The sequence below is a fragment of the Nestor notabilis genome, unplaced genomic scaffold (assembly GCF_000696875.1).
Source record: "Nestor notabilis isolate BGI_N333 unplaced genomic scaffold, ASM69687v1 scaffold11873, whole genome shotgun sequence".
Lineage (NCBI taxonomy): Eukaryota > Metazoa > Chordata > Aves > Psittaciformes > Psittacidae > Nestor > Nestor notabilis.
Genome location: NW_009922411.1, coordinates 50,746 through 75,511, shown reverse-complemented (window position 1 = coordinate 75,511; position 24,766 = coordinate 50,746). Strand labels below are relative to the sequence as shown.

The 24,766-nt window shown below is 43.5% G+C and overlaps 1 protein-coding gene across 1 annotated transcript in view; it reads left to right on the top strand.

Annotated features, from left to right (window-relative positions):
- Window positions 1-8,850: 8,850 nt before the first annotated feature.
- Window positions 8,851-24,766, top strand: part of ADCK3 (aarF domain containing kinase 3) — a 29,410-nt gene continuing 13,494 nt past the window's right edge. Inside the window, exons 1-4 of the mRNA XM_010011601.1 lie at window positions 8,851-9,027; window positions 10,760-11,170; window positions 12,387-12,453; window positions 21,134-21,208. Coding sequence (XP_010009903.1) covers window positions 8,851-9,027; window positions 10,760-11,170; window positions 12,387-12,453; window positions 21,134-21,208 — 730 coding nt within the window. The remainder of the gene's footprint in view (window positions 9,028-10,759; window positions 11,171-12,386; window positions 12,454-21,133; window positions 21,209-24,766) is intronic.

Here is a 24,766-nt window from a genome sequence, read left to right as displayed (position 1 = left end):
CTGAACCGGGGTGTGTTCTTTGAGCATATACAAAATCATGCTTAGCACTGGTTGCAGAAGGAGATGGGCTGAGTCAATAGAAGCTCAATAGAAGACTTGTGAAGGGATTCAGAAATTAATCTGAGCTCAAAGCGGATCGGTATTTAAAGAGAATGTTGCTGGTCTTACATTTCTCTGCCGTGTAATATGAACTTGTCTCCCTTTCATATGTCATCAGAAGAAACATAGCTGCAGTTCATGTGCTTAGCAGTCTGCTTGCTTTTAGTCCAGGGAACTTGTTTCTGTATCTTGTAAATGCTCTTTCTGTGCTGTTAGTTAGCAATGACCTTGGTAGCTTTGAATAAGATGTGCTTAGAATAAGCAGTTGTATGTTGTCCAGCCTTACTAGAGAGAGGGGTAAAAAATAGGTGTCCTGCTGTGTGCTGACGGTGTCTCCCTTTTAAAAATAGTCTGATAAGTAGCAGAAAAGGTCACGTGTAGAATCCCCATACATGTTTATTGTCTGAGTGCTGATCACCTTGTTTCCTTGCTGTCAAGGAGCATTCTGTGCTGTGGAATGCAGCTCTGGCTACTTCATTTGTGATAGTGCAGGTGAATAATAGCTCATCTTGCATCTGTGCATCAAGACTGCGACTTACTTTGTCTTGTAGTAGTCTTTTTGCAGGCAAGTGATGGTCTGTTGTTTTGCACTATGTGCTGTATTATTTTTCTAGAAACCAAGATGGATGGGGGGCAGCAACTGAATTCCTGCCTTTTGATATCCTTCCTGTTAAACTGCTTGATTGGTTACAGAGTTTGGGCTTTTTTCTTGTAGGTAAAGGTTAGTTTGGTTTTCCTGTGTGTGGTTTTCCTTATTGTCTTAACAAGGATGCTAGGGATGGCATGCATCTCGTGGTTTTTTTATCTTGTGTGTCACTGTGCATGGGGTAACTTGCTGAATGCATCTCAGGACTTGGCCTGATGCATGAATAAGCAGTTTTCTTACTCCTGAAGTGTCTGTACTGTTGGGTGAATGGTCCAGCTTAGGAAGGAGGCAGTGCGCCTGCAGTAGTGTTTAAGTATCGTATCTCCCGTGCGTATGTTGGTCTCCTGGTTTTCTATCTCTAAAACTGTTCAAGGCAGGAGTCTGGAAGAGGAGGCTTTTGGCTTATTGAGCTGTGTGTTCTGGGGCAGAGCATCTCTAGAAGAGCAGCTCCTCTCTCAACTTGTTCTATAAAAGTGCTTGAAGCGCCGCCTGTGCTCTTGAGTGCGTGCTTTCCTTCAGTACCCGAAGAAGAAAGTAAGTTATACACATATGGAACCAAAATGCAAGCTGACAGTAAAGCACAGTAGTTTGAGGGACGATGGTCAGTCAGTCAGTGCTTTCCCATCCAGTAGAGAAAGCTCCTTTAATTGGCACACGCATATCTTTAGATTCAAAGAAGCTCTCAGTTTTTTAGGTGCCAATTGTGTCCATCCCTGTTCCCCTCCATCCCCCAGCAGACAGAAGAATGGAACCAATCTAAGTTGGTGACAAAGACCAAGAAATAACGGGATGCACAAGTTCTGGCCTTTCATTGCGCAGTTGTGTTTCTGCGCATCGTTTTCATAGCTTTTGTATTCTGTCAGTAAACAGAGGTGTAGAGCTAAATGAAGCATATTAAATTCCCAGTTGGTCCGTTTCTGGTGTTCTATGGGCTTCTCACAGCATAGGAAATAGTTCCTCTAGTTCCTCTGAAAAACTTAGCTGTCAATCTGTGGAGCAGGCTTCTAGAAACTGCAAAATCATGTCTGCTTAAACAAGTCTGTACACATACACAGAGTTAAAACATGGGGGGTGTGGGGTGTGTGTTTTCCTGCAAACTGCATAAGGCTTTTCTTTAAAGACCATGTAGATTCTGTACAAAGAGACGCCATGAAAGATGATCTGCTTGTGGTCTAGGTGGTCCCAGAGCTGTTTTGTGTTGTGCGGGCAATAGCTCCCACTTACAGGGTTCTCTTAGTGTGTTTGTTTTGCCTCTGCAGTTTGTCCTGGTTTTCTGTGTAGATTAGATCTTTATGCAGCCCCTTTCATTGCCAGTCACGTCTCCTTTTAACCAGTTGCACACCTTGTCTTTCCTGGAAGTGCTGCATGAAAGCGCTGTAAAAGGGCTTGACATAGTATTCTGAAACATACAGCTTTTTTTCTGTCTGAATCGTGACATTTGGGAGTATTAAATCCCTATCTTAGTTTGATGCGGTCAAAATGTTGATCAAGAGAATAATCAGGACTAGGAAAGAGATGGAAGGGGAATGTCTGAGCAGTAAGCTGCAAGTGGATCCAGTATGGTTTTTTTTCAGAGAGCTTTTCTAAAACTGGTAAAGCCTAGAATTTTATATTGCACAGTAATGGCCATGGGGCATGGCTGTGCAGAAGTTGCTGTGGTTTGGGATTTCCAAAGGCACCTATGTAAGTTGCTGAAAACTTTGGCTCTCCTAGTTTGGAAAAGTGATATGGTTATGTTACATAGAATATATGAATTTAAAGAGAGCTGAAGGTTCTGATAGACCATGTTCTCCTTCAGCATGGAGATCAACTTAGGTCTTCTTGAAGTAGTCATTTTTTACTATGGTCCTCTTCTTGCATCCTATTTTTCCTTTGCTTACAGCGACGTTTTGTTACAGCTAGAAGTAAGAAAGCTCCCACAGCTAGGACGCTGCTATGTAAGGGGGCTATGAATAGACAAGGATGTGTTGTAAGTTACTAAATTTGAACTTACCCCTAGCTTCCAGGGCAGGGTTGAAAATCATGGGATCTGTCCAGACATGTGTACCTGCAGGATCAATAGTGGGAGGCTGTGCTGTTAACCTGCTGCTCGCAGTGGTAACAGAAGAGTTAGGCTCACTGTGTGAGCAAAGGAGAGACCTGCGTGAGGTACCTCTTACTGACTTTGTAATGTAGTGACCTGAGACACAGTGAGCATGGTTCTGTCCTGGTGTACAAGGATAATAAGCCAAATATCCTTTTACACCTGGGGAATACAGAGCTACAGTACAGTTACAGGGTGTGTCTAGATTTCCAGCAGCTTATAATTAGGAAGGCTCTGACTAGAGATGATTGCTGGTGTGGTGTTTAATCAGTTAGATACAACTGTTAGCAATATACCGTTAAGATGGTCAGTGAAGTGCCTGTGAATCCTTGGCTCTTTTTGCTCTGTAGGGGTGGGTATTTAAAGGACACTTACATATAGGCTGTATGCTGTAAGGATCAATGTACTCTGGAGAGAGCTGTGATCTCTTCCCAGCCCCATCACTGACATGCAGTGTAACTTTGGGTAGATTACTTGTTCTCTTCCCTCTGAAGTAGGGAATTCGGTATTAGTCCCCTTTCTTTAGCTTTTTGAGATCTAAGAGTGATGTGTGCTTAAATGCAGACAGAAGAGCTGCTGTTTTTCTCAAGAATTTTAAGTAGTGGTGTATTTGAGTCTAAAGGAATCTGTGCTTGTTTGTGAGACATAGCTTTTTACAGGTTTCAAACTCCTGAATTAGACTCGGTGTGCTTCCAGAAAGTGAAAACTTCCAATAAAAACAACATAGCAGTGTATGCAAAAAGAATAAGTAATTAACTGCAAGCTGATAACCTCCCTCATTTATACTTCGTATTCCACTTTAGAGTGTGAGTCTAGTGGGGAGCTCTGTTGGTTCCCGGCACAGAGCTTTATATTCTGGAGGGACTGGCTCCCTGTGCATCAGAGGGAGCTGAACAATGAGTTGTCTCTTGTGCTGTAGCTTCTGGAGTGGCTCCGAGAGCATAGAGCTGCTCTGCAAACTTGGGGGCAGATGTTTGTTATGCTTAGTTTTTGTTTGAAGTGCATTGTTTGGATTTAAGCAGTGCAGAGCTTTAACTCTGGTTAACCAGCAGAAAATACTGCTGCTTAGAGCTGTTCCATACAGATGTGGGGGATTTGTCTTTAAAAGTGGTGCTGTATGTTAACACGGATAGAAGGGTCAGTTGGAACTGTGTCTTCATGTAAAATTACCATAAACCCAAATAAAGGTATAACTTCAGCTGTTTTTTAAGTATGTGCTTCAAATATCTGCCTGAATTTCCTATTAATCTGTATGCTTTGTGGTCATGCTCTGTTTTGATTTTAACATACTGCTGTCCTTGTTGGATTGAAGATCCCCACGCATGGGAAGTAACTTTAATCACAGAATGCATAGAATCATAGAATCAACTAGGTTGATTGACCTTTGAGATCATTAAGTCCAACTGTTCCCCTAGGACTGCACTTACCAGAATTATTCACGTAATTCAAGTTACACTTGTGCCTGCAGCTTTTGAGCCACATAGAGGTTGCAGTGCAGTGGCTTGTTCTGAGTGCTGTCCAGTGCATAAATGGACAAAACTCTCATTTCGTCCTTGTCCCTTTTTTCTTGGTAACTAAAGATAGGATGTTAGGTATAAATACAACTCCAGATGGAAGCATTGGCTCAATGGCCCAAATCTTTTTTTTCCCCCACAAATAAGGGTTCCAAAATTGGAACTTTTTTTGGGTCCCCAACTGCAAATACTTGATTCCCAGGAGCAGGCACAGAGCTCATTCTTGGGGAGAAGCGAGTGAGTGACAGCCGGAGTCGGATCTACCTCGGTGTAATGGGAAGCAACATGTGCCCGTGACAGAATTCATTGGTGTATTGTGTCGGGGTGTATCAGCAGAGAAGGCAGCTTGTAATGAGGGGATGTGCTCTCTCACTAGGATCTTAATTATGAGTGAATTATTGCTAGATCCATGGCCAGGGTAGAAAGAGACTCTAATTCCAGGCACGTGGGCTGTGACTCCACTCTTGTATGTCCCCAGACATTGTCCAGAAAGAAGTAAATGGAGCCATCAGTCCAGAGCATTCACTTTTTAATGATGTATCTATGCCTAAAATAAAGCAGACTGCTTATTTTAAAGCGTCCAAGCATTCTTTTCACTCTCGTCTTGAGAGTCAAGCCATTTATGGGGAAAACTGTTCATACTGGGTTTTGAACTGGCTGTCATTTGCCAGAAACAACTGCTAAGTCTTCTGAATTTTGGTGGAAAGATGCATTTGTCTGCCAAGCAGCAGTTTATCAGTGCCTGTACTGCTGCTGCAGTGATTAGAGAGTAAAGAAGTTCCACCTGCCCTTCGAAGGTGTTTATTTTAAATGGTGTTAGCAAACTGATTTGTGTAAGGGTAGTTTTAAAGCAGCTTTTAGAGACTTGATGAACTCGGTGTAAGAAGGCTTGAGTCAAAGCAATGGGGCAGGACTCCTGTATTTGAGTGCTGAGTTTTGTTGTAGATCGGACCTCAAAAGACATGTCTTTTGGAGCTGTGGTATGTGGGAGATTTTGGGTGGGGGAAGAATGAAGAATGTGCAAGATAAAGAGTGATGGAAACTTTCCTTTTTAAAATGCAGTTTGTTCCGAGCCCTGCATGGTTAAAATTTGGGTCAGCTGCAGCCCAAGGAATCCAGCTAATTCAGGCATGGGCCTGGAAATCTGCGATCAAAGGAATTGGTAGGGAGGTGTGTGGTGGAGCTGGAAAAGGCCACGAGTGAAAGGATCACGTGAAAGGGTTGGTATGGCAACACATGTAAAAAGAAATGGAAAAATCCGTAGAAGATCGGTTACAGAACAGATTGCTTGAATAATGCTTATTTTGAAGTTAGTCTACTGTTGGTTTGTGGCCACAGGACAAATGTCCTGAGTACCCAGTCGGTTGTAGTTTGCTTGTGGTGGTTGTTTTTATTCCATACTGTTGGCACGTTCACTCTGATGGTGTAGGTGGCTGTAATACTGATTCCAGGGTTATAGTCCTTGTTTAGATACAGCTAAGATAATGGTGATTGTGATCAAGGATAGTAGGTAGGGGAGGAAGGCATAGAGACTGTTTGCTTTGGAAGCATGATACTGTCTGCCTTACTGCCTGTCCAGCCCAAGAGTTTCATTTTGTCTCATTAATATGAATGTGTAAAACTGTTGTGGTTTTGGTGGGGGGTGTTTGTGGTGGTATTTCTTTGTTAAATTATTTAGTGGTAGATGAGCTGCTTTCTTGGGTAGTAGCAAACTGTTGATGGTGGAAGTAACTCCCCTTACATTGAGAGAGGCTGTGTTGTCATGCACAGAAAATGTATAGAAATATTTCTGTATGATTAGAAGTCTCCTTGTGTTTAAACTTAATCTGTCCTATATGTGTGTGTATATGTATACGTGAGTAAGATTTTTGACTGTACAAGCATCTGGAAAAAAGCACATGGAGTCAGAAGCTAGTTGGCATGTCTGTCAGAATACATGTCAGCATGTGGAAAAGGAGGAGAACGAAGGGAAGGATGTGTACAAATATCATCTATTGCCTATTGTGAGGTTTTGTGTGTATGGTATCTGAGGCGGACTTGGCTCTAGCCTCCTCATGCTAGAAGGTGTGGGGTGTATTCCAGAGATTCATTCAACTATGAGAAGTCTACTAAGCAAAAACTGTGACCCTGCCTATTCTTGGAAGATACTTCATGATTGTCATTGAGAACAGCAAGTCAGTTGCCTGTAGGCTTGTTTCCTACACAGAGTAACTCCTGTTATAACTGCTGTGCAGAGAAAATGGGGTGATAAAATGGGGATGTTGGTAGCAATGTGCCTAGTGCTGTTTTTTATAGCTGAACCTATAAAGGGCTATAAAGAGGACCTGTAAAGGTCCTCTTTGTTTGTTGATGTGTTTAGCAGTGGAGGGCTGAGTGTGAGTTGTGCAATATATCTGTGGCATTAGCTTCCCTTGTTTCTTTCCTTATTGTTTTTTAATGTACATTTAGAGTATCATAACTGTCAGTTCAGATAAGTCCTTCAGCTGGTTTTGGGTGAGAGTATGGGTTTAGTATCACTGGTTAGCAAGAATCTGTGTTAAAAGTGGATGTGTGTGTTGTTTGAGTGTACGCTGACCTATATTACATTACCCTGTGTTGCCTTCCTTGGGAGAGAGGGAACTTTTTGCATTCAAGCTTTCCTGTTGTTCTAATATTTGTAACTACAAAAGCACTTATTTCTTAGTAGTGGCACCCTTAGAATGATCTCATTTCAGCTGGGACAGTACTGTGCTGTTGGCTGGTTTCTTTGCCTGGCTCTGAATTGCAGGGACTGCCTGTAAATGCTTTGAGTGAGATCCATGTGGAAATTTCCAGTGTGTAGATGTCAGGGAGGTAGTAGTGGGGAACCACTTCTTGTTGACAGAGCACACACTTCCTTACCTGACAGCGAGCTTTCAGGTTTAGAAATGCATTATACAATGTTAAAACCAACCCGAGTGATTAAACACTGGAGAAATTCAGGAGTAACACTTCTTCCAGGTCTGCAGCATATGGATAGGCCTTGTAAAGACCACCACAGCATAATGACCTGGGTAGGCTTGATTTCTGTTTTCATGTCTAACTTGCTAAGCCCAGATTCACTGCAAATGTTCAAGGCTGTGTACTTACTCAGACATTTAGCTATAGCAGTCCACACTTCTCCTGCATGACATGTTCATGAGATAGGCTTTGTGCTTCCCGAGAAGGTAACTTGATGCAGTTGTTTGTGATCTGCAGCAGGATGTGATGCCATGTGTGCTGTTGATTCAGGGTTGCTTTTACCACCTCGGTGTATTAATGTTTATAGTTGCAGTGTGTATGTGTGTGATGATGGATTATCTTCTAAAAATGAAATGGTACCTGTGTATCTTCCTAGGAAATGACTTAAATATGTGGCCTTAGACTAGTGCTTGTTACCTATCACAGCCACAATGTTATTTTTTGAATCCAAATCATTACAGAGAATGCTGCATGGGTAAGGTAGAACCTTAGCTTTTGGTGCCAACCACAAGCTTCTCTCTCCTGTGTTAGCAAAGGTGGGAGGACATGCACCTGAGCCCTGGAACTGTAACCCTGACTGTCCTTAAAAGATGTGGGAGATGAGTGAAATGAGCAGGTGAAAATCTCCATTGCAAGATGGTTTTGGCACCTCAGCCACTCCTGATTTTCTTCTACATGAACCACAGTGATGTAGGAAAGCTGGTGGCCTGAGCTTGCTTCCAAGGAATCAATGGAACTTGCTCTTTAGACATACTGTCTTGCATCCTACAGTGCCTGATTTGGATTTCAAGACAGTGAAATTGCACAGATTATTAGGAATCCGGGCTGGAGCTTTTTGAACAGGAATGAGGACTGAGTCAAACACTTAGCGCTGTAGTGCAGTACGCTACAAATGCTGTGGTAGGTGTTCTTAGCATACTTAAATTTCCAGTTAGAAGTAGCAGAGTGAGCTACAAGTTGGGGACTGAGCAGGCTGCCCCTGGAGGACAGACAAAGCTTGTTCATTGGTGTGGGAGGGAAGAGATTTGGCTATGTAAAGTAAGCAGGCATAGCTCCAGGGCAGGAATGGACTGTGACAGCTGTCAGTGCACTTCATCCCTGCTATCAGGCCCTGAGAATGTGTTCCAGGGCCTGATAATAATGAAAGGTCAAATGCTAATGCTTTTAATCCTTCTTAAACATCTGGAAGGAATCAAGACCATGTTTGCTGCTGACATTTACCTGTCTTTGGTCAATAGTAACTTGAACAATTGTGTGGAGTCCTGGGACGTTATCTTAACTAGTGAAGAGTGATGAGGAGAGTCCTCTCTTTGCCTGGTAAGGTCTGCTAACTAGCTGTCATTCAAGCTGGGCTGCAAGCAAGTTCCCATGGTGGCTGGTTGCCAAAGTGGAAAGAGATTGTCTGGGGTATGCCACTGGCTCTCAGGTGACGTGAAACTGGTTGCAAACTTGTTCCTTGACCTCTTGCTTTTCTTTTTTTTTCCCTGCTCCTTCCCTTTTCCATCTCTCAGCACAGAAAGACATCGGTCATGGCGGGTGATGCCATCTTGATCATGAAGGGCTTGACGAAGCTTAGTAAAGCAGTCCTAGAAACCCAAGCAGGACAGCTTCGGCAGGTGCTCTTTGGGGGTGATGCAGTTACCATTGCAAAGACTCTACAGGCTGCTGCTGAAGAACAGTTCAGTTCTGCCTTGGGGAAAATGCAGGTAAGCAAAGCTCTTTCAGCACAGTCTAGTCTGATGTTTTGCTTTTTGGTTTTCTTGTGAGGGTGGCTAGGACCTTGCACCATGAACAAGAACCTAGCTCTGAAGGTCTGGATTGATAATACAGGTGTTGCAACACTCTGAGAGTTCTCGAGGATTTCAGTGGTGTGCAGTAGGTGCTTGGACAGGAATGGGAGGGGAATGTCACTGCAGAGTGTTTGTTTCCATTACAGAGTGTTTAAGACATGCTGAAAATGAAAACCGCTCTGTTCCCCTCACCTTGTTGAAGATCAAACTCTTGCTAAGATGGGCCAGCAGCTTTGTTATTTAAAGTCTCCTTTAAAATTCATCATTGATTATCTCGCCTTTGACTAAGTGAATGAGCTCTTCTACAGTCAGTTGGATTTATCTCAGTGCTGCTTCCCTTCTTGACAGAACTGGTGCATGTGATACTCCTTCTGAATGGCTCAGGTCAGGTCTTCATCACTTACAGCCCAGGCTGGATTTGCAGAGCTGATTTTCAAATAAAGAACATAAAGTCAGACTTTTTTTAAGCAACAGCTTCTGTCACCAGACATGGGGTTGGTTTTAGAAAAGCTTCCTGTACTTAAGTATGGCAGTAGAGAGGACTACTTGTAATAATTAGTATTGTGGCCACAGTCCCCATCTGTAAACAGATTTCTCCTCTCCCCCCCACAGTGACATTGAGGTTTGGAATAGCGTGAGACCTGCTGAATAACAGGAAAGACCATGTTCTGTTTTTCTCTGTAAGGAAAAGAAATGTAACTAGTGTTTAGGAAAGAGCTTAAAATATGCTGCCTCCTTGCCTGACCACAACAGGATTTAAGATCCTGTTGATTGGCTGTAATAGTCATCAGTTCTTCCATCAGCATCTGCCATGCTGAGATAGGTAACTAGAACATATCAAGAAACAAGTAAATAGGAGAGAATGCTCTGCTGTGTGTGGACATTTGTTCTTATTTATTGCTACACTGAAAAGTGGTGGGAAATACCTGCACTTAGTGGGGCACCTCCTGCAGGTCAGGTCAGAACTGAAAAGACTGTCAGGAGAAGCTTGGCTTGGTTGTTGCCGTGGCTGATGCTGAAATCCTTGCTTCAAGCACAGAATTCTATTTATTTATTTTGGGATGACAACAAACCAAAACACAGTTTAGTGGTTGAATGATGAAATGTGTTTTGCAGTTGGCAATGTCCTGGCCATGGAAAGCTGAGCTTACTTTGCCAGTAAGGAGGCATCTGGTGTTGCTTTGGGTAGGTTTCGGCTGCAAAGTGCTGACATTCTATGACAGGAGGGAGCATGGTAGAAGAACTTAATATTACGAGGTTTAGCTTTTTATTGTCCGTCCTAAATATATGTTAAGCAATATTGCAGCTCCTATCACCTGTTGTTTCTGAGCAGTGTATTGCTCCTAGTGAACTCCACAATTAGTGACCCTTCCTGGCAGCGTGTGTAGAACAAGGTGTTGTCACTTACAGGTATTTGAGAAGCTATTAATGACTTTGTCCCATCAGTGGGGTTGAAAGACTACCAGTGATCCCAGGTGTCCTCAGCATCTTCCTTTTCCCTGTCTCTTACTGTGAACGCCTGCAGTACCAGAACCTCCACAACTTGCTATGGAGACATGACAGCCTAACTGCATGCCCACCTCTGGGGACCACGGATGGGTAAGGAGCAGGTTTTAAGTTCTTAAAGTATTTCTATTATTGTTTGCAGGAATTAGGCATACAGCAGGAGAACTTAACTGATCTCGATGAGAATTTTGGGAAGGACTATGACTTTTCAGCCCGAGACTCATCAGATGCTCCAATGGACTTCTCCACTGCCCCCAGCAAGCCCCATGAACACAGCAGTGAAGGCCCTGCTTACTCTTACACTACGAATGGACCTTTAAAAAGTGTTGGTGAGACTGGAGATGCTGGCATGGGTCAGAAGCCTTTCCCTCCCAAGATGGATGCAAGATTATTTGGAGGCTTTAGGGACCCTGGAAATCCTTTTGCTGCTGCTTTTGGACAAAATAGGGCTTTTCACCAAGACCATTCCTCTGTTGGTGGATTAACAGCTGAAGATATTGATAAAGCCAGACAGGCCAAAGCAGGTTCAGAGCAGAAACCCTACAAACAGATGGTATGTCTTTTTAAATTAAGGGTTGTCAGTACTGCAGTTTCTGTACTGGATTGTACTTACTCACCTCCTCCTGTGTTTCTCTCATTTCTTCCTCTTCCATTGTTCCTTTTTGTGAATGCAAAAGAGGGAAGTGTCAGTGCTCATTAACTCTGATCTCTGTGATATTTATTCTGTCATTAGCTTTTCTGGCTCTCTTGTCACACGTGCCCCCTATATATCAGATATTCTGATGTGAGAGGATGTTTAAAAAGCATGCATAAAGTTAGACTGCACTTTCATATTAAGAAGAGCTCTCCTTTCATTCACTGGACAATGTAATTACAACAGTAATGAAGGGTCTGTATTTCATCCCTGGTTTTGGAGTAAAATGTTGAGCAGGTGGGTTCAGCTGTAATCTACAAAGGTTTGAAGAATGACGTGAAGAGTCTGTCTTCTCCTTGGAAGGCCCTGTTCCCTTTAGCTAGTTGTTTTGCTATGGCTGTGAAGAATGAATTTAGCATAAGCTTCTCTCAGTGAAAACTGTGGCTTCCTGGTGTGTCTTACAGTCCTTCTAGAGGTGAGGGGAATGTTGGCCTGAGCATTAGTAGACTGGGGAGCAGCACAGCTCACAGTTCTTGCTTTGGTGCTTCATGCCCTCGTGTGAGACAGCACAGAGAGCCCACAGCAGAATTCACAGTGGAGGTACTTGCCATCTGCTCTGACCTTCTGTCCCCAAACCCAGTATCAGATGCTACTGCAGGTTCACTTGCTCAGGATATTGCTTTGATGAGACTTTATGCTGCTTCTGCTCCAGCTGTTGGGTGGAGGGAAGGTATCTACAGAACTGTGAACCTGATAGCCTTCCATGAGCTTTAATTCCATGTGTGGAGGGGAGTTTGGGTTGGCACTGTGCTGCTTCTCCAAGTTCAAAATAGAAGAGCTGCAGAGGTGAAAGTAAAAATGGGGTTTCTAAACATGCTTGTCGTGTCATATCTTCCCTATTCTCTTGTCCACTCCTCTGCTTAGTGTATGTTTTGGTTCACGGTGTGTCCATTCTGCAGCGTGTTCACTTGAAAATCTCTCAACATAAGGCTCAGTGTTCGAGAAGAGCTTTCTGTAGCACAGAGTTGTTCAAGTGCTTTCAGAGTTGCACTCTGAATTTGCAGGTCTTTGACCGTGTGCCCAGTTCATTTGTGTATTTCTCTTCTGTTTTCCTTTGCCCCCCTTTCTGCTGCAGCTCAGCGAGCGGGCTCGGGAGAGGAAGGTTCCTGTCACCAGGATCGGACGGCTCGCCAACTTTGGAGGTCAGTTTGCACACCCACACTTGCAGTCACTGTGCTTGCATGAACTGATTAATGTCAAGCTTTTTAAGCAGTGGCTGCTTCTGTTTTCTAGTTAAGCTTGCTAATGGGAAAGTGCTTTCCCACAAACAGCTGGTTAGCTCAGAGCTTGATTTGGGCCTTTTCATTACAATTAAAGAGCTCAGCCTTTAGTCAGAATGAAGTTACACTTTGAATCCTGCTTTCTGCCACTCTTGTATCCTAGCTGTTACTGTGATAGTATGGCAAAGAAAAGAGCTGCCTACCTAAACAGACCTTTCAGCTTCATTCAGCAAGCTACCTGTAAACAAGAACTACAGAGTTGGCATGGGGTTTCATTTGGCTGAAGACAGCAGGCTGATGCTTTCCTGGAACTTAGTTTCCATAGTTCTGGAGGGAGGGTGGAAAAAAAGCCACTCTTAAGATTTGGGAGTGCACAGTAGAGCTGCACATCTTCATGGTAACATATACTGGGCTGTGCTGCTTTAACTGCATCTCACTCTCTCCCTCTCACTAATTCTCCAGTCTGTACAAATGTGCTGGTCCTTCACGTGACTTCACTTCACTGAGGAAACTCTCCTTCCAGTCCTTATAGTGTGCTGTTACTGTCAAGAATAGACAGCTGGAGCAGCTGTTACTTTAAATAATTTCTTTCCCAACCTTATCCTTGCTAGTTCTCTGAACAGTGGTTAAATATAAGAATATATCCTTTTGGTATTGATTTTTGAGGGTGGGGAGATGATAATAGTCAAGGTTTGATTTACTCAGCCATTGCTTATAAACCGTTTTCTCCCAGGATGTAAAGTCAAGAGCTTGAAAGATGAAGCTAGCTGAAACCCATGTGAAGAATTCATTTGCAGAATGGGACTTAGATTGTTAAATATAAGTATCTTTAGTAATAATAACAGATGGTGCTTATCTAATATCTTATATCCAAAACCATCAAAGGACTTAACATGCTCCTGGGAAAAAAAGGGAACTATTGCAGGTGGAAAAGATGATCACAGCTAATCTTTCTTGGCACGTCATTAGATGAGTAGTCTCTTGTTGTAGGTGGCTTTTTGGTTGGTTGTTTTGGGGTGGGGTTTTTTTTGTGATCATAGTGTTTTGGGATGATAGTAGGCTATCTAGGTTGTGACTGTTGTCCATTCTCCTAAGTAGCAAGTTAGGCCCTCATGGCTCTTGGGATTCTCTTCCACAAAATCTGATAGAGAAGCACATGTGCAAAGTAGGCATTCTTGTGTTATGGATCCCAGAAGAAAGAAAACCTGTCTGACAAATGTCATTCAGATCAACTATTATACTAAAAAAGAAAAAACCTAACCCCTGTTATTACTCTGACAAGAACCACACAGAGGAAGATGTGCACTAGGAATAGTTGAGGGCAGGGGCTGATTCTGTGCAGTGCAGGAATAAACAAAGTGAGTTTTGTCATTACAAACCATTCTAATGCTGGTCAGATCTCTCTAACCCTGTAGGTCACTGCAGGTGCTCTGCTTCTCACCATGCTTAGTATTCCTTAAAGGGAAGCAGGATTCAGGATCTGCTTTTCAGAGTAACAAGGCATCGCTTTAAAACTCACTCGACTTCTTTGTTTTTAAGCTCGCATAGCATATCGGTCTCTGTTCTAATTGAGCCTTGATTTTTCATGGCAAGTGTCACAACAGTGCTAGCTGTCATCTTCCAAATTTATCTGTGGCTGCTTGCTGACAGCTGATGGGTGTGAAGTGGCAGATGACCAAATCTTCTGTAAGCTCTGAGCTCCAGTGCTGTTGCTGTACGTTCCAGCTCTTGGCACGCAGGGCTGTTACATGAGGAAAGGCTGACTCATGCATCAAGGGGAAATATAACTGCCTACCTGTCTTCTGCTAACCTCGGGTTACAAAGCAAAACAAAAAATCTCCACCAAACCAAAACCACAAAGGGAAAGTAAGAAAGAAGGAGGTTGTTTTTAAGCAGCATCCCCAGTCATATCTGTGCCTCATCTTATTTTTTGGTCTTGCCCTTCTCTTCCAGTTGTCTGTTTTGTATGTTTGAACTTGCTGGCAAGACAGAGCTCTTGCTTTCAGACTGCTTTTGAGGGGACATTGTGTTGCAGAAATGGTGTCCAAATTCTCTAGGCTCTGCAATCCTGTTAGCATTTATTGCTTATCTTTCTGAATTCTTCCTTGCAGTGGCAAGGGGAGGTAGCACTGTCAGTACACACTGGCTAACAAAGAAAGAATATGGCTTACAGGTATACTTTTTCCAGTTTAAGAAATCCCTTGGTAATATTTTGGTAGGCTGGGCAATGTTGAAGGCTTCTGAGGGTGTGATGAGTCTGAGCAGTATGAGCAGCTCCACATGGGAAGGACTACCTGTGAGGAACACTTCTTAGCGGTCAGATCTTGATCCACATTGGTATGAGCTTTAAACAGCCTCTAGATCTGCATGGAAGGAGGGACTCCATTTATAGTGAGGAGCAGGTCCTGCTTGCTATTTGCTCCAAGTTTAGAGTATGTTTTCCAACCTGCAAGAAGCTTTGAGGGAGCCAGTGCAGTTGTGAAACCCTGTCAGCTCATTCTAGTGTGTGTTTTCCTGACTGGCTCTCATTTGGCAAGCAATGTTCTCTGCAGACTGCATCTTTAAACCAAGAAACATTATCTGATGGCAGGAGCTGTGGTGTACCATTAGCTTTTATCCGTTTTTGATTCTTCTGAAGTTGTTGGTGAGCTTTGACTTACGGTCGACTGTTTTCCCCTTAGATTGTGAGCAGAGGAAGGTAGTACCTGTCTCACCTAGCTACTCACTGGCCTCACTGTCAGTCCCTAAATCTATCAGGGAGTGTAGCTTAGAGGAAGTAAGCTTTTTGTGCACAATCTGTTTCTTGTGAGCTGTGGGGTGCCATCTTCATCTGAAGACCCCATTAAGGTGGATTTGTCCCCTACCACCTCCACACCATTCAAATCTGCATGTGGTGGGATAAACCCCACTCTTTTCTATGCTAGAAGGACATCACCTTAGACTTGGAGAAGATGGAGGTGTTGAGTAGATCAAAACCCGAGTTTGTGTAACTATTATTGGGGTTCAGGTAGCTGAATTCCCATGCTTATTGGCATGATCCCATTCACACTTGAATCATTCCTCTTGTCTTTGCCTGTTCTTTTGCACTCTCCCCCCTAATGTCAGAGGGAATGCTGATCTCTCAGCTGTGGTATCAGGACGCTGTGGTAGGTGGTGGACAAATGCGTAACAGGAGGTAGAAATAGTTGGAGTGCAGAGTTTTCCTGGCTTCTTACCTCTTCTGGGAATGAAAGAACATTTTGCTGGGAAGACTGGAGATCATTTTCTCCAATGCTTGCATGTAATTCTCAGCTAATGTTTCTCTATAATCAGCACAAGATCCTTTCCTGAACTACTTTGTCCTTTGTATGTATTTTTTGTATGCTTCTTGCAGCATCTGGCGTGACTGCTGGAGGTTGTATTTATAGGACTAAATATCATCCTTGATTTTTGTTCTGTTTTACTTTTTTTTCTTCTCAGCGTTTGAATTGGTAAAACAGATTTTTCTGCAGTGTTTTTGTTCCATGCTTGTTTTGTAGCATGATGGGTCATTGGTTCCACCCAAACAGTTTTTGATCCTGTCTTTATTTCCTTTTCCATCATCTGGCTTTTCTAAGAGTTTCTGTCTCCCTTAATCATATTCCTGGTTTGTAAGTTTATTATTTTAATGATATAATATCCTTCTGCAATAAAGATTCAGGAAGCTTGTAGTAGAGTCTAGATCCAATGTGAGTGTAGCAATTGTGCAAAAATAATGATAGCCTTGAGGCAAGTTATTAAAGTATATACAGGGCAGCTACAGGATTCAGCTTGTCACCTGAGTGTGGCTTTTTCTGGTAAGCATTTCATGCTCAGGAAGCTCCTGGACATTGATACACAACTGTCTGCAGCATGTTGTGTGTGGTGCTTGCAGTGTTTGATGTGACTGGAACAAGGGCACAGGCTGCTCCAGGGGAGAGTCTCACTCACCCCTTGTGCTTGGCCGGCTGAGCACAGTGATAGCGGCCCATTCAGTCTCCTGTTTGTTTTGTTGTGTCAGTTGCTGAGCAAGAAGATTCCTCCTTAGCAAAACTGATTCCTGACCCTCTCTAGATGGACTTGGTTTGAAGTGTAATGGATGTTGGAGATGCCTGGAAAATGTTTGAGGGGGCACTCTGCTAGTAGAAAACCAAGTGGCATTCTCCAAGCCTGAAATAATCTGCCTGCATAGAGTGCAGGAGTGTGACTTTCTAGAGGTGCTCAGGGATGTTATTTTCCAAGGTGCTGAACGGTGGCTCTTCAGTGATGCTGAAAATTATCCCAACATGATAAATCTTGGAGGAAACAGTCATCTTGCAGAGAAGGAAAATGGAAGATGTCAGAAATGACTTGGGCAAGGTCAGTAGGTTAGTGGGCCAGATGAGGAGAGTGCTTTTCTACAGCCCTACAAGTGCTTTGGAGAGATGATTCCTGGTAACAGATGAATGGTATGTGGTGGGTGGACCTTGGTTGGCAGCTAAGCACCATGCAGCTCCTAACTTGTTTTGTTAGGAAGAGCAATAGCAAGAAAACTTAGGAGTTGAGCTGCTCAGAAAGCATTCACCTGTGGTTTAATAGGTGAAGCAAAGTAGCAAGAGAAATTCATTTGCTACTCCCTATGTGCAGTCAGATGCTCAGCTGCTTCCTGGGATACAGGGCCTCAACATCTGTAGCAGTTACTTGGGAAGGCAAACACATGACCCCAAATGCTCCCTCTCCCTTCGTCCTCCTTTCTCCAGGCTTTTACTGCTGAGCATGATGTTAGAATCACAGAACCATAGAATGGTTTGGGTTGGAAGGGACTTTAAAGCTGATCCAGTTCCAACCCCCTGCCATGGGCAGGGACACCTTCCACCAGAGCAGGTTGCTCCAAGCCCCTGTGTCCAACCTGGCCTTGAACACTGCCAGGGATGGGGCAGCCACAGCTTCTCTGGGCACCCTGTGCCAGCGCCTCAGCACCCTCACAGGGAAGAACTTCTTCCCTATATCTGTCTTCAAACTCAATCAATCTCTCGTGTGAGGGGTGTGCATGTTCCTTGGATCAATTTGGGCCAGCTGTCCTGGCCGTGTTCCCTCCCAGCCTATTCATTGCAGAGGCAGAGTGGGAAAAAGAAAAAGCCTTGACATAATGCAAACACTGTCCAGCAATAGCTACAACATGGGTGTGTTATCAACACTTGTAGTTACAACTTTGTAACTACAAAATCCAACACAGAGCATGGTACAGGCTGCTGTGAAGAAAAATGAACCCCTATCTTGGCCAGACCCAGCACACAGCATTATTTGTGTTCAGATAATGCATGCCTAAACCACAGCCTTTCAGATGGGTGGGTGCGTTAAAGAGGCCTGGAAAACAAATCTGGTGGCATTTCAGGAAATGGGTGTTGTGGCTCTGAACCCTCCTGTCTAGAACTTACTTTCTGAACCCTAGGGTGTTCATCTCGTTTGTAAGATGAAGTTTTCCAAACTAGTTTTTGGTGTATGAGCTGTCAGTGCTCCCAGTGCCACAGTGAATGAGATTCAAGCTGATAAAGGTAATGCGTTCCTGAAGTTCAGGGTCAGACTGATCCCTAGTGCTGATGTTACTGGGTGCAGTTATAGCCATGAGGAATTTAGGCTGTTATTTAATTCCCTAATTTCATAGTTCTTCTGATGATAACTTGATAAGAACAAAGGAATAAAGTGAGCAACTGAGACTTTGATGAGAAATACTACTTTGAATTGTTACCTTTTTCTCAGGGATAGGAGGCTGCATATGCAGCTGACTTCCTTTTTTGTAGGCTTAACCTCTAAGCAGCAGCAAACACCCAAGATGCACTCGACCATGCACAATCCCAAGACTATTACCTACCCTCCTGCTACCATATTGAGAGCAGGGCTGTGTACACCCTGAGATGCTTCCATGTATTAGGAATGCTGCATTGCATTTTCATGTAATGCTCTGAGCTAAATATCCTGCTGCACATGGTGATTATGGTTTGAAGATGCTTGAAGTCTGTTTAAACTTCAGATATTTAAACCTTAGCAACTGCTTAACCATAGACTTGTTTATGCCTCACTTTAGTTGAAACAGTTGTCGATTGATGGGAGTTAATTTTCTAGGAAGTTGGACAGAGTGGAGCAATAAGCAAATCATTTAGCACCTCTTTGAAGAGAAACACTTCTAGTGTAGTATATAGTATAGTTTAGTTTAGATGCTCAACTGTGTATGTCCATGAGGGGGGAGGTGCGACACACATTTCTTTGAAGTCTGATCTTGCCTACCCTGGTATAAACCACAGGTTGCTTTGGAGCATGCTAGAACTTCTCCGGGTTTATTCTGGAAGACAGAGTAGAATCTGGCTCCTAGTCTTCTGTTTAGCTTTGAAGTGGTTTGTGTCTGGATAATGAAGAGAGATTAGAAACCTCAGTTACTTTTATTTTAGGTGCAGACAGTAAATCTCAGTAGCGATCTCAAAGCCTTTGGAAGGAGATGTATTTAATTTGGAACCAATTACTGCCAGCCCAGTTTGGTCTAGCTGTGATAATGACCAAGCTGATTTTTGATGGCGAGCATTGCTTTGGAGGTGATGAAAGTGGGATCAAGTCCAACAGAAGTGCTCCATGAGTGGTAATCAGTCTAGAAAGCCACATTTGTTGATGAGATACCTGGGTCTGACTCAGTGCTTTCTGCTCCAAGTTACTGTCTTGCACATGGGGTCTGGTTGGACATGACTGTGTATCAGCATTTTAATAGACTTCATGCTGTGTTTGAAAAGCCTTGTTGCTTCTTTCCTGTGGAGTCTAGGGATATTTATCTCCCTTTGTTCAGCTAATAAAATCTCTGGATTTCTGGTGCAAAAGACTTGCTTAGTGGTCATGCATGTCTTGGCACTACTGAAGAGTCTTGCACAAGTAGTCACAGCAGACTTCTTTAGGCTTAAATTTAGCATTTCAGTGCTGCACCTCCATAGGAAAACTTGCAGAAAATATGTAAGCCTAACATTTTATTTCATTTTTTTTTTATTTCAGGGCATTTCATAATATTGTTGTGTGTGTTTTGTGTTTGTTTGTTATGTTCAAATCGTGACATCTTGTAAAAGTTATATTTTTCTCTGAATGTAGATCTCTGTTTTGCTCTATGCTCTTCAACATTCATGTGTAATGGAGAATGAAAGGTTGTTTAACGAAGGCAACCTTTGGTTTTTTATCTGAAACATCTCTGTAAGGGCATGGGACTGGCCCTGGAAGCAGTCCTCAGGCAGGCTTTGTAATTCCGCTGATGTCTCCTGTACTTCACCTTATGCTGGATTCTTTGGTCTAGTGCATGTAGCCTGCAAGGCTGCAGATGGAGCTGTTTCTGATGCAGATACACTGGGCAAGTTTGAAATCTTACTGGTAGAGATGGGGTTGTAATTACCTCGTGGGAGAGAGGGAAAATTCAATGCAAGGTAAGGTCCAACTGGTCTGTGCCCAGGCTTCTCACCTGGGGCTACAACTGTGTGCATGCCCTTCCTGCTGCACACATGCACAAAATACCGTGTATTGGTCAGCTCTGCTTCCTTCCTGGTGCTGACTGTGTCCCTTGTTTGTTCCATCTGGGAAGCTGTTCAGTAGTGGCTTAAGGAGGGTTTGGGGTGCTTGGAAAATGTGCACCCCCAATACTGCTGGCAGGGCGGGAGTAAGGCATGGCAGGATGTGACCACTGCTGAGGAGATGTGCAGGAGCACCAACTGTTCTGGTTGCCCATGTTATTTATTATCCAGAAGAATAAATATTTTGAAGCTGGGAAGGCAATGAGACCTTTGGCAGTACAGATTACTGCATGATTACATCTGCGTCTCATTTAATCTGTGGCTTTGGCCAGGTTAGTGGAGGCAGATAATGCTGCTTTTGTAGTCTTTTTGTAGCTTTATCTGTGGCTGTGAGACAACGCCCTGCAGGCGTGATAGTGCACATGGGATGCTGGCATTTGGTCTCATGGTCTTGCTGTTGCTGTGCAGGGTTACTCCCCAGCACAGCCCCTTGGAATTGCAGGTTACAATACTGCTTGTGTAAGGTGAGCCTCAGGAAAAGCATGTTTCTGCTCATCAATGAGCACATGGGAGTCAAAGACAGCTGATGAGCACAAATAAACATGAATGTTTTTAGTAGGGTCACAGAACCTTAAGCTCCACTGGCAGTGGCTTCATCCAAGCACAGTTTTGCTTTCCCTGAGTGAGGGAGATTCTGCTTCCTGAGAATTAGACTTTGAGAACCATGGTGGTAAGAGCATTGTATTTTTCTTCCCATGTTCTAAACTACACAATTTGAGTCTACAGCAGGACCTCAGCCAGCACACAAGCTCTGAGTAAGCTCATTGACATGCTTTATGAAAGCTGAATATCCCAGACTGGCCTGGCCTGTGATACCTGGCTGGGCTGCTGGGCTGAAAAAGTACAGGAGAAAACAGTTCAGTAGCAAAATGAAGATGACTCCATTGCAAAAGCCAGGGTGTCCTAAGGAAGCTGTTGTGTTGCTGTGCATTTGGTGGTGTGCCTTTAAGGTTAATTACAAAATACGCCTCTGTATGTGGCTCAGAAGGGTTTTTCATTCTGACCTGGGTCTTTTTCTTCTTATTTTACAGGATTAGCTGTTGGTCTTGGCATTGGGGCATTGGCAGAAGTAGCAAAGAAGAGCCTTAGACCCGAGGAACGCAATGGTAAGCCCTTTCCACAGCTTCATTCCTTTTTTGCCCCTCACTTTTCTTTCTTTCCTTTTTGGACCCTGACAGAGTTTACCTACATTTGCAATATTTTATTCTTTAGAAAGCCAGGCTGGCGAGGCATTCAGAATAACAGGGGGATGTTCTTTTATTTCTAACATAACCCTTCTCTACCTTCAGACTCTTCTCCCACCGAAGTACGCCATCGCTTCACTATACAGGCAGAGGTCAGAGATGTATGTAAGAATGAGTTTTTGCCAGCACAATTTGTACAGCTTGCTTTAGAACACTCATCCCCTGAGTTTGAATACTGTCCCTCTGCTCATTCTTGGATTGTGCTGGCTTAACAGTTACGTTTTAAATTGTTCAGTGAAACCATATAGTTCTGTCAATACAGAAACTGTAGTAGATGAGCCTCTCTGTCTGAAAACTATGTTAGTGGTAGCAGTCTGTTGGAAATTTAAGCATGTTCTGCTTAGGAGGAACTTGGAGGATAGCTGTTCTCTTTTGAGAGAGACAAAACACTTTATGAGCATGTTAAATGGCAGTTACCTACTTCCAGTATCTGTATTTTGCCACCTTCTAAAGGATTCTCATAACAGATTGGGAGACTGTGTTGTGCAAATTGACCTGATCCTGGGTTTTTTCTCAGCTTGTTTAAAGTTGGAGGTACTGTGTTGTACCTGGCTTTCTTCTAAGCTTGTGTGCTGATAAAACGTACTGCTACCACATGGTGGTGTGTGAATGGCTTAGGGCCATTTCTTTGCTAGAAAACATGAGATTACTCTAAAGGTTATGGCTCCATTCACTTCTTTCTTATCCAGGAGAAGCTTTGGTGGGATTCTACAGAACATAAAGTAGCAGTTATTGCAGTCTGTTTCTCTGTTCTTGCTTCCCGTCTTGCTCTTTAGCTGGTGTCTCTGGTTTGGCTGGGATGTTTGTGTGTTAATTCCAGTGACTGGAGGGAACTGATGAAAGGGTTAAACATTTGCAGCTAGAAGTAAAACTGATGTGAAATCGTTCCTGGTTCAGAGCACTGCTTTGAGAGAATGACAGCTGCTGGGTCCTTGTAGTTTTACTCTGTGTGTATGAAGACTGAGCTAGTGTGAACCTCCATTCCAGCAGGTACTGGAATAGCTGAAACCTGAAGAAATTTGGAGGTGTGAGAACCCTAAAAAAGCCAAGCAATAAACCTCAGACCAAAACCCAGCACATGAAACACATGCACTGTGGTATGGGGACAGGGGTAAGGCAGGGGGTGTGTGCCACCCAGGCCACTGCTTGTTAGTAAGTGCATTTTTGTACTCCCTGTGCAACTGGGCAATGCAGAGCAGCCCAGCAGAGAAAAAAGATCCTTGGCAAAAAGTTGTTGTTTCTCTCCGTGACCTGAGGTGTTTGAGGCTGGGTGGGTTTCTCTTTGCTTTGATTTAAAAGCATCTATTTAGACAAACATGGCCCATCCTGTAGAAAATCTTTGAAGGCTTTTGCCTTCAGCACTTGTGATGTTTGACAGGTGGTTCCTACCTGTTGGAAGCTGGTGACTTGTTTTGCTTTTAACAGAGAAGGAATTGCACAACTGTTGGTATTCCTTTGCTTGCCAGATTATTTTCTAATTGGGCACACCCTAGAGTGAAAACATGAGCTTGCAGAGCTATGGAATTTGAGGGAATAACATGAGCTTTGTTTCTCTTCCTTACAGCGTGAGAGAGGATTATTTCTTTATTTAGAGCGCAGCAGACACTTTTTCCTTGCAATAACACAATTGCACCTATAGACTTCTTTTCCTCACGCTAGGGAATCCTGCTCCACAGTCTGAGTCATGCTTTGGGAAGAGTGATTTTCTTGAACAAACCTTGATTAAAGAATGAGAACTGCTGACTTGGATGCTAGGCAAGGGAGTTAGAAAAGGACCTGGCTTTTACTTGTAGCTCTCTTGCTTTCATTCTTGCTTGCCCTCTTCTGTCAAGTGTACGTAGGTAAGAGCTTAGATGAGAGCTTGGAGCAGAGGTTACACTCTAAAGGAGAAGGGTAGAGGGACTGGGAATGAGTAAGAGCAGCAAATATTGAGATGAGGCAGAAGTAGAAGACTTTCAGCCCTCATAGTCTCTTGGAGCTTTTCAGGCCAAGGAGGGGCTCCAGGTGACTCTGCTACAGCCTCTAGCTGTGCCCTTGGATGTGTTTTCCACAGGATTTTACAGTGTTGGGTAAGTGTCCATGGATGAGAACTCTCTCCATGGGCTCTGTTCCTGCAGAAATCCATGGCAGAGGGTAAGTACATAGTTCCGAGTCCAACATCCCATCTTCACCTTAAGTACTAGCCTTAGCTGTTCTTGGGGCAAATCTATTGACACAGGTATCTCTACAGTCCTTTCAAAATACCTCTGCACCCTTTCATGATTTCAGCTTGAGGCATTTGTCTCCAAGTTTCCTGGCTGCCAGCACCAAAAGCTCAGGTTAAGACCTGTCTCTGTTGAGAATGACACACTGTCCTGTTCTCTGGAAGGTGGTAGGGAATGTCTTTTTCTCTTCCCACTGCTGCAATATTAATAGTAATTTCTTGGCACTTCAAACTTAAACAAGTGGGATGTTGTCTATGCCCAAGGGCATGCCTAAGAATTTCACACTCTCACTGGCATCCAGGAGTAATGAGAAAGAGCCTTCTCTTGTCCAGTCAGTACAAATGAAAGTGGCTTCACACCTTTAAAATGGAGCTGTAAACACTGACCCTTCAGTCACAAAACTTCAAGCCAGAAACCCCTGAGCTACAGGTGATCCGAGTAGCATGGCTCTTACTACTTCTTTCCATTACTGTTATCACATGGAGGGACCAGAAATGTCTACTGTCCAGTTAGATTGAGGCAGGTAATTAAAAATAACCTCAGCCTCAGTATTTAGAGTGTGTATCTGAAGTGCCAGGCTGACATAGGCTGTCCTGGACTGAAAATAAGCATGCCCAGATAAGTACTTGCTGTTGCTAATAAAGAGACTTGGGGTCCAAGGTCAACTTTAACTTATGAATGAGCTGTACTGGGCTGTTTTACTAGGCACTGTGCAAATACCAGGTCAGGTAGAGCCCCAAAGGGCTGGCTGCTGGCCTAGGTTTGAATGTAGAGTTGTTTTCTTATGAAAAGGAATAATGTGGTCTCCTTCAGTTGTCAGTCCTTAAGCGCTTAGGCTGTGTTCTGGACTCTTACTTGCCCCAGAGTATGTGTGGCAGATGGTCCTCAAATCAAATATACAGAAAGCCCAGTGGCTGGTTCTCCATTTGACAGTAGCAAAGGAGGTGGAAGAGCAGTGATACAGCTGTGAGATACACACAGATATGGAAGGCTTCCTGCTAATTCTGGATTTGGAAAGGAAATGTGGGTCAAGCACCCCTGGTCTCCTTGTTGCAACAGCTTGTTTAGGTGTGACTTCTATTTGCCTTTTTTCTTTCCCTGATCAAGTAGATAAAAAAAAAACCCCAAACAACCCAAAACCAAAACACAGCAACAACCAAATCAACCCATCTTTGTCATTTTAAAATTGCTTGTAGCATCAAAAGGTAGCAGCCAT